We start from the raw sequence: 10,850 nt of genomic DNA on the forward strand, positions 1-10,850 counted from the left end.
ACAATTGACGTCTTACTTTTACACCGATGTACGGGAGGTCTTTTGTGTAAAAATATTTACCTCAACATATAATAAATTGATAAAAAGGGCTATTTCAAAGTCCATAGGTATTACATTTTCTAGAAAGGAAACGGCAACATTCCTACCGTAAACCTTCCAGTCTTGCCGAACTCCTACCGAGTTTTTCTACCGGAATGTGTTTCCTTCTTCATCTAGTTTCTCGTTATTGAAAATAAAAGAATATACCTATTCTCAAGAGAAAGGTACATTTTTATCTAAGAAAGCGATCAAAATTCAAAATGATTTTATGTAGTGTTAGAAATTGCGATTTAATGTAAGATCGGTGAATTATTCTTATTGATTCGATTAATTAAAAACACAATTTTCTATTAATTGATGGGTCTTTGTACACAATGGATTTTATACACGATCACAGACAATGCAGACACTTGCTTTGTTTACGACAACAGGTGGCTGGTACACTAGTGACCTCGATAGGCACCGTGGGATTAGCGCGTTGGATTACATAACATCTAGGCGAACGTGGAGATCAACTAAATGATCGTGAATTATTCGATTAATAAAGTTTAAAATTACTTACAATAATAATTAATGTAGAAAGATAGATTTATTATATTCCGATGAAGACGTGTTCACTATAAAACTAATTAATAATACATAAAAAAAGAAAGACTAATTGTTATAAAAAATTTAATAGTGAACCTTAAAGCATGTATAAAGTCCTTTTTAGATGAAATTTAACAATAAATACCATAGGGTATATTATTGATAGGAAGTATGTGTAAATTATACACATGAAGAGGTCTGATTCCCTTTCCAAATAAAAAACGCTCCCTGTTTACCTGGACTGCTTTCTACTTCGTGTTACGCAATACCCCCGGTATAATCGAGCAAAACAACATTTTCATCGAACAAAAAGGTGTCAAAGAACAATTTTGATCGTAAGATCCAGATCGAAATTTTTACCGTTTTCGAGTTATAAATCAAAAACTTTCAAGTTCCCTAAATCCCTAATTATAGGGGCCAGCCCCTTTTGAGTAGTATTATATCAAAGCCCCTGCAATTATGCACAACTTTTGTTCTACATGTCTTAACAAAATATTTTTAGTTTTCAAGATATAAAGGAAAATATGTGTAAATTTTCGCTTTTTTAGGCGTTCTCATTTTTGACCCCTATATAGCGCCATTTTGAATACAGAAATCGAAAAACAAAAACCGATGTGCACAACTTCAATCCTTCTGTTATCTAAAAACAGTAAAATTTCTGCTCCAGCTCTAGTGGTCTCTGAGCCTTTATCTGGAAATGAAAGCCTATAAATTTTCGTTTAAAGGGGAATAACTCATAAGTGGAAGTAAATTTTTGAAATGTTAGACAGCATTCTGATAGAGTTTATTATCGTCTATAATGTCTGAAAATTTGAGCAAAATCCATTGAGAAATGAGCGAGATATGAGGCCTCATAGTTGGCGTCTAGGAAGAAAAAAAAAAAAAAAGAATAACTAGATACGATCTCGTTGCGAGCAACGAGTGGGTCTTCCGTCCGATTCTTGATGAGATGAGATAAGATTTTGATTGAGATTTTCATTCTAAAATAATGATTTTCCATAATCAGAAAAAGACCTTTAACATTTAAGACTTTTAAAAAATCGACTTTTGGCCCCTCACGGCCCCAAACATTAAGGATCAGCCCTTTTTTCTTCATATCATCTCAAAGCTCTCATGATTTTGATGACTTTTTGTTCAACAACTATTCAGAGATTCTTTTTCGATTTTGAGTTATTCGCATAAGAAATATTTAGGGGCCAGCCCTTCAACTCCCTAATGGGGATGTTTAGCGAAAAAAGTAAAGTTGCATATTGTTCAGAACATGATTTTGAACATCTTTTGTTCAATATTACTTATCAAAATATTTCTCATTTTCGAGATATAAAGCGTCGAAGATTTAGCATTCTGGCCCCTTTTGGCCCCTAATTATGTAATATACGACATTAAAATCATAATATACAGTGGTAGATTGTTGAAATAAACATTTTTACTTCAGTAATGTATAACAAAATATTGACTGTTAAAGAGTTATCGAAAAAAGATTTTAGGCCCTATTGGCGTCTAATTTGAGTGCCCAGCCCCTTTTTCTTGATTTCATCTTAAAGCTCTTAAGATTTTGAACACTTTTTGTTCAACAACTATTCAGAGATTCTTTTTCGTTCTCGAGTTATTCGCAAAAGAAATATTTAGGGGCCAACCCTTCAACTCCCTAATGGGGGCATTTAGCGAAAAATTAAAGATTGCATATTGTTCAGAACATAATTTTGAACATCTTTTGTTCAACATAACTTGTCAAAATATTTCTCACTTTCGAGATATAAAGCGTCAAAGATTTAGCATTCTGGCCCCTTTTGGCCCCTAATCATGTAATATACGACATTAAAATCATAATATACAGTTGTAGATTGTTGAGATAAACATTTTTGCTTCAGTAATATATAACAAAAAACTGATTGCTAGACAGTTTTTGAATGAATAATTATGGCCCCTTTTTGTCCTTAATGTGATGAGTCAGCACTTTTTTCTTGGTGTCATATTAAAGGTCTTGTCATTCCCCACAAATGTTGTTCAGTATGTCTTAACTAAATAATTATACTTTAAAAGATATAACACAAAATGTCTCGAAAATTCACCAATGATTCGTGTCCTAGATTTTGACCCCTACCGAGCTTCCATTTTGGACTTTTCTGAAAAATTTTAAATCCAATGCGCAATTCAGCAATGTGTCGACTATCATCGCTAAAAATTTCAGCTCTCTAGCTAATGTCGTTTTTGAGTTTACTCATGGACAAGGAGACCCTCTAAAAATCAGTAAAAGGGCGATAACTTCCAACCGGAAGTGCTTTTTTCAAAATTGAGCCGGGGGCACAAACTTCAGATAGAAACACATAATCTTTGAAAATTTGAACAAAATCGATCAAGCCATCTCCGAGAAATCTTCTGCACAAAAATTGTAAAGAAAAAGAAGAATAATAAAAGTGAAGAAGAAACAATAGAATAATAGAAGGGTCTTCCGTTGGAGACGGAAGACCCTAATAAGAATAATCTTAATCATCAGAATCAGTAGAAGGTCTTCCGTTGGAAACGGAAGACCTTAACTAGCGGTATACCTTTCCTATCTTTGTACTAAGAAAACTAAATTTTGCATACCGATTTTTCCAAAATGGAGTTCACACAGCACATTTTCAAATGAATGTTTCACCCCTACTAATGTTATTGTGATTTAAATTCAAGACACGTGGTTTAGGTTGACCTATTCAAGGATTATAAGGTAGAACCAGTTTTATAATTAGAATTGGCAGTAAACAGGAAATTGCTATAGTCTTTTTCTTTTGAAAACATGTCCTGTAAGAATGTGATTCCAGACCTTTTTGAAAGACTTATATGATTTTCAACAGAAATAGGGTGGCTAAAGGGGGGGGGGGTTTAAAATATAAATGTATCATACTTTATGGCGAAAATTAGAGCTCACTAGCGACCGATGCGCCGGTAAAAAATATGTGTAATTTCATCCACACTGACAAACCTTTGTTTGCCTTATATGGCTATTGTTATAAATGCGCACAGAGGATCTTACCACGAGCAACTGACCAATGAATAGCAACGTTTACGCCAAATACATGTTTACTTCGAACACGTGGTTCAGGTCAATCTATGATTGTGTCAATGGAGTGCAAAATAAAAAAAAAACATTCTTATGAACAAAATACAAAGATTAGAAACTATGAAAGATTTGTTGTTAGCTAGAAAAAAATATGTTTAATAAAATGTAGCTTGTGTCTACTTTAGAACACCAGCGCTTCAAGTAAGCATTTAAATGGACAGAACTTTGTTTACATAACTATACTCGTGATCACGTAGCCGGGGAATCCACCTGACAATTGTATTCACCGATAGTACAACAAAGGAATTAAGACAGCACAAAATCGCTTTTTTGCAGTATGACTTTGAGAAACCATTTATTCAAATGACTTTTTTGTCATTGTGAGCATGAAAGGAATAGAATTTTAAGAAATGATTTTCATTTACTTCCATAGTTTTCTTTTCTTTCAAGTGTAAAATTCCTGTTGTATTCGTAGTAACCCATAATGCAATTCTCATTCAGCTGATTGGTCATTCAAAGTCATTTTGGTGCCGCATTTGCTAATCTGACGCCAAAAATATAGTCCTGGTTCCCATGCAAAATTTTGTCCAAAGAGAAATTTTAATTCATTACTGCAGAAAAGTGTATTATAGAGAATACTTATTTGAGTTTGAATGGATGTAAGAGAGATCGATTAAGTACATTTCTACAGATATTATAGGGTGGTGAAAATTGAAATGCAACATAACTTTTCTGTTTACCATATCTCCACGGGCTAGTCACTTCCTAGCCACATTTCCGTGAATAATTTACCCTATCTCGCTGTAGTCTCGCTAACTCTCGCCAGAGCCACTGCCAGAGCTACTCAGAACTCATCGGGCTTATAATTTGCAGAACACCGAAAAATAAAATGTTCCGAACACATTAGTAGGGGTGGTTTTAACGCTCATAAATTTGAAGTGTAACAAAACTGACATCATACAATGTAGTACGGGAAAAAAGATGGACATTCCGGGCCGTCTTGTTTTATCAATTCCAACACAAATCGCTGTATTCCGTAATTCAGAGAATCGCTGTACATCTTGATCAAAAGTTGACGTTTGCCCCTACGATAATCGTTCAACGTTTAAATTGTCTATTTAGTATAATTTTTACAAGTGTTAAGATTGACTGACATAAGGCATTTTCCCACAATTATTTCGGTTTCCACTGAGAATTGCCATTATAAGCTCAATCTCACAACTGTCATCCATGGCGTTGAGACTTGAATGGGCGAGGTACTGTAGTTCTAAAGTTCAAAGAAATACAGCGCGCTAAACTTTTTGAATCACGGGCTCTTTTTTACGTTGGTCATATAAAATGTTATGATTTACCTGAGAACAATGATACAAGCTTAGTGTGAATTATTTAAGAAATAAACAACGTTATTTAGTGAACATGGCGTTATGAATAGCAATTGCTCTGCTGGCATATTCCCAAACTTCCGCCAGAGTTCGTTTGTACCAAACCTCTCTGTGTGCGGAGATGCAGAGGACTATGGGTAGTATGGGCATATTCCATGATGCGCGCTAGCGCATCATGGAAAATATGCCAGCAGAGCTATTGCTATTCATTACGCCATGTTCACTAAATAATCGTTGTTTATTACTTATATTTGCATTCTTTGATGTTGACAAGAATATCAGAGGAAATCCTGACTTACATAAGGACGCAGCTTCTTCTGTCTTCAGTAAAGAAAACCATACGGCTTTAAAATCAATACACTGATCAATACTCCTTTTCTCTAATAAATCACAATTTATAATAAAAGTATTTCCCTCTCAAACACAGTTATCTGGATACAAGCAGCGCCGTCATCACATTCTCTTAATTTTTGTTTTGATGCAGTCGTGACGTCATCGATCAACGTTATTGAAATCCTCTGACAAAAATCAATAATTAAACACTATGACAAAAATTTATTATGATTATTACTCCAGTAGTCTTTTCTGTGATTTTTTGGGTACTTTTTCTATTTATTTTTTCTTGAAATAGATATAGATCTACTAGTTAAAGAAATTTTCTCTTTTTGAATGTTATTACCCAAGTTTGAATAGTTATCGTTCTTTGTACAAGTATGCATGATACGAAAAAATAAAAATATGGAGTTTTATTCAATTTTTTAAAAGTTTTATTTTACAATTAAATACTTTGACCAAAATTAAATTTTTAAAGATATCAAACAGCAATTTCAAATTGTTCTGAATTCCTTTTTTTCCAAAAAATATCATTAAAAACTTATATTTAGTCCTTTTACGAAACATTTCATATATATACTTCTCAACACGGTGTATGAGTGTAGGAGAGCTTGTTCTACACGAGTGAGCTAGAGCACTTGCAGTCATAGTGGAAGCAGTTGCGTCTATAGTCCAATGAACGCAGTTGATGGCTAGATGTTCATAGTGGGAGAGAGTAGTGGATATGCAAATATTGGTGCATATCTTGCACGCCAGCACATTTTTCATGATGCGCTAGCGCGTTTATGTATGGCACGCCATATTCACAAAAATGAGCTAAACATAGTTTCATAGTTGATAAACTAGGTTTATCGACTGTAAGCTATAGTTTACAATCCGTGAAGTATAGTTAACGATTTGTTAACAATAGTTTTCATCAGAAAAACTATATTTAACGGTTGTTAACCATAGTTTACGAATGCTAATCTAAGTTTATTTGTCTGTAATAAAACGTTAACAATAGATTTTATTGATAATCATAGATTCACGTCTGTTAATTTTAATTTACAATCGTAAACTATAGTTAAGGGTTTTTAATCAGAGTTTCACAAATCGTGAAACTATATTTATCAGATCGTTAACTGTAGTTAAGAGTTGTAAACCATAGTTTACAAATCATGAAACTGTATTTATCAGATAATCTATGTTTTGCAATCGCAAATGATTGTTTTCAGTGTTAAGTACGATAGTATAGTTTACGTTTCTGAAACATAGATGATCGCGTTAACTATGATTTACAGATGTAAAATACAGATTATCGTTATTAACTATAGTTTACAGTCCGTAAACTATATTTTACAACTGATAAACCTAGTTTAACAACCGTGAAATTATGTTTAGCTCATTTTTGTGAATTTGGCGTGCCATAGTTATGAAATACCTCCTTAAATGACCAATGAAAAAACGTCATGGATGACGGTTGTGATTTTATGCTATGGCAATTCTCGATGGAAACCGAAATTATCTTGCTAAATTCCTTATGTCGGTTACTCTTAAACACTAAAAAAAATACTAATTGGACAATTTAAACGGTTAACGATTACCGCAAGGGAGAATGTCCACTTTTGACCAAGATGTTCTGCGAGTTTTTGACTGGATGTAGCAATTTGTGTTGGAATTAATAAACTTCATGCAAATTACACTTCAAATTTTTGAGAGTCAATTAAAAACCTTCTGAATCATTAAAAAATTTGCTGTGTAAATTCCATTTTGGATTTAAAATCGGCGAGTGCAAAATTTAATTTTCTTACGTTAGGAAAGTTATACCTCAACTATATTTACATGACTTTGTTTTACATGTATATTTATTCCTTATTCAGTGTATATGGTCAAGGGTCATAAGAATTGGTGCATCATCACTCTGGCGTGCTCTGTTTTTGATAGAACATTGTTGTTAGATCACAGTTAGTCATGGTGTATCAAAAATAAAACCACAGTGATCTTCAAAGGAAAAAACATCACGTCAATTATACAAGTTGAATAAACATTTTAGATCTTCGAAAAGGCTATCCTTAACCCTAACACCACTTTGAAATAAAGTTGTTTATTCATAAAAACACAGTGAAACATTAATTTGACAATTTTTCGACCGATCATGATTAACTATGTCTCTAATGTCATTTATTTGTATGTTTGCACGCAGTGAACTTTTGGAGGGATTGACACCTTTTTAAAGTTTTACAGGTTATTTCAAAGAATTATAGTTTTTTATTCACGATGAAGATGTTGCTGGCGCTGTACATAGTATGGGCAGCTGTACTTTCAGATAAGGGATACGTTGAAGGATTCCAAAGGCCTTTTCAGTGTAACGCAAATAGGGTGAGTTAATCTTAAACTAGAACGTTAACGTTGAACAGTAAAATTGCAATAACTAGTTACTAATGTTTAATTATATTTACTGACTGGACACAAGTCATAGGGCTTTTTTTTTTTTTTTTTTTTTTTGTTGTTTTAAGTTTATTCAAGTTTTATAGTCCCAAACCATTTCTAAAAAGAAAAGGATGTACTACTAATGCATAAATAGGATGAAATTCTATAATTTTTAAAACAATTTTTTAATTTTTTATCTAAAGAGCAGGAGCCAGTCTGCCAAAAATATGGTTTGCAAATTATCCTTTGTAAATTCATAACTATTAATTTTTTAAAAAATGGTTATGATTTAAATAAAAAGGTTTTAACTCTAGAACTTAATACAAAATTATATGTACGAGTTTTAAAATTATTAAGCGATATAAGCGTAGTAAAAGACTTCATATACATATATAGCGCATGTACACAAATCACACAAAATCAATTAATGTCCAAATTTTAAAACATATTAAAAAGTCAAATTCAGGTTTATGTCTCTTCTATTTTAGTAAGCTGTATTAAAGCATTCATTTCTGTAATAATACTTCAAAACTATTTGTATAAATTGAAATTCTTACACAAGAAGCCCAGGGGCCTTCTTATAAGTCACCTGAGCATCATGTAACAACTTTCCAAAAAATCAATTTGGTTCGTGTTTTGAACCAAAAGCCATGAATTTCACAATTTTTAAATAGACACCATTGCTCATTATAATTATACCCTTGGCATATTTACTTTGATTACTTCATACCCACAGACAAAGCAGAGGAACAAAGAAAATATGCATGTTTCACTCTTTAATCAGTTGTGCCCAACCCTTGACCCTGGGGCCAGACATTTCACAATTTTGGAAAAGGCACTCTTGCTCATTATAAATGTTTGATCAATACCAACAAAAAGCAGATTTCAAAGAGGCAATCTTCCTCATCATAATTATGTACATAGTTCATTGGCTTAAATACCAAGGAGCAGAGAATATTTTCAAAGAATTAATGCATTTTCACTATATCATCAACAGAGCCTCGCCCTAAAACCAGAATACCTGACGCTAGAGGTCATGAAATTCACAATTTTTGTAGAGGCAACCTTCCTCAGCATTTCCAAAACATACATCACAAAATGCAAAATTTTATATTAATTTAATTTTCATATCTTCTACTCTTTATCTTTGTAGAAATAGAATTAAGTTTAAAATCAAAACAATTTTGGCATAATTTGCCATTCTCAGATGGAAAAAATTATTTTTGAACTATTTTATTTGGCATAAATATGTTCAAAAATGTTGTCTTAATTCTTCAATTTACAGTATTCAAAGGAACTTTAGGACACTATGAAATTACAAAGTTTTACAAAATTGACGGCTTAAAAACTTACAACTTTTCAACTTTATATACAACCATTCCAAACAATAAATTCAAGTCCAGAATTTTTATATCATTGACAGTTTGGTTTTTCAATTAAAAACGAACTCGTAAATTTACTTACCTTGTCATTGGTCATTTGCAAAATTATTTTGTTAACAACATCTTGAGTGTACACAAAAGTACTCTGAAGCTGACATCAAAAAGATGCTTTCCTTTCTAATTGTCAATATCTATGTTTTTTGTTGGAGACCAATCTATTGGAGTTCCCATGGGCACCAATTGTGCTATTGACGACGTATTGTCAATTAGCAATGGTTGCTTTCATTCTTATTCTATATGATATATCCCGGTGAGCTTGAGATAAAAGATACCTCAGAGTCAATCACGTCTGTTTAATATTTGTATATTTTCCTACAAAAATAAATTTAAGTTTACTTAAAATTTTTTATTGTAATCAATAAGTGTCCTCAGTAGTATAAAGGGTCTAGATGGCGAGGTCAACTGAGTGCACTTTTGGGTCTGGGGGGATAGCCGGGTCAAGCGAGTGCAGCCCCTGGAGGGGATAGGGGGTTCAACGGAGTGCAGCCCCTGGTGGGGGATAGCCGGGATCAATTCATTACATATAGCCCCCTAAATACGGGGTGTGTTTACACTGTGTTTACATTATACACTATACGCTGCTACTACGATTTTGGCAGCGAGTCAAAAGAATTTGATTATGACGTCACTCATTCACAGTGATTTTCCGAAAATGGAAAAAAAAAACAATAACACACAATAGAAACAAGAACACAGATTTTATTCAAGTAAAAAAATACAACAATTTACTTTTTCTTCTTCTGGGCCTTATCGGTCATCAGGGGTAGTTTTCTCTTGGGTTCCTGAGGCTTTTTCTCCAGTTTTTGTATTTCTTTAACCAATTGTTGATCCTCCTCATTCTCTGTACACTGATTAGCCCAATGACCAGATTTCCCGCACTTATAGCACGAATCCTGTTTTTTTCGGGGACAATCTGGGGCCCAATGCCCTAACTCTTTGCAGATGTAGCATGGATCCGTCTGTCTGGTTTTCTTTTTTTCTCCTGATCCCCCTTGTTTTTTCTGGTAAGTGCTTCCTCCTTTCATTTTAGTGATGTAACTTTTCAGATCAGTCAGCTTGTTGTCAAGACCAGACAGCATGTTGACAATCCCAGCCAGAGTTGTATTTAATAGGCCCATATCTTCTTTATTCGCATATGCTGGAAGATTATACATACCCAAATCTAATCCCACTGCATCCTGTGACTCTGGCATGGGGGCTCCTACATACCCTTCAGGTATCACATAGCTGGGGTTGTGTGGAGTATTCATCATTGCTTCTGCCATACTATTTTCACGTCTGTCAAGTTCGAAGTGTCAAGCAAGACTGATTGTCAAATTTTACAGTTTTTTGCTTTATATACCTGCTGTGGGGCGAGTGCACGTTTTACCTACGTTTTTATGCTGACTACGCAGGTAATACTTGGCAGCGAGTCAAGTTTGTTTAGGGCCGTGTGCAAAAAATATGCTGACTACACAGGTAAATACTTGGCAGCGATTCAAGTCAGGGGGGCCGTGTGCACCTTTGACCTACCTTTTTATACCTGTTGCATCACCTGTGAGGGGGGCCGTGTGCAAAAAAAAATACGATAGACCTACGTTTTTTATGCTGACTACACAGGTAAATACTTGGCAG

General features: G+C 33.8%; 1 protein-coding gene across 1 annotated transcript in view; it reads left to right on the forward strand.

Annotated features, from left to right (window-relative positions):
- Positions 1–7,586: 7,586 nt before the first annotated feature.
- LOC134258616 (uncharacterized) overlaps positions 7,587–10,850 on the forward strand; it is a 29,544-nt gene continuing 26,280 nt past the window's right edge. The window contains exon 1 of the mRNA XM_062741167.1: positions 7,587–7,743. Coding sequence (XP_062597151.1) covers positions 7,642–7,743 — 102 coding nt within the window. The 5' untranslated portion in view covers positions 7,587–7,641. The remainder of the gene's footprint in view (positions 7,744–10,850) is intronic.

Source organism: Saccostrea cucullata, unplaced genomic scaffold (assembly GCF_032062105.1).
Source record: "Saccostrea cucullata isolate Sc308-1 unplaced genomic scaffold, CSIRO_AGI_Scuc_v1 ctg2339, whole genome shotgun sequence".
In the NCBI taxonomy this organism is placed as follows: domain Eukaryota; kingdom Metazoa; phylum Mollusca; class Bivalvia; order Ostreida; family Ostreidae; genus Saccostrea; species Saccostrea cuccullata.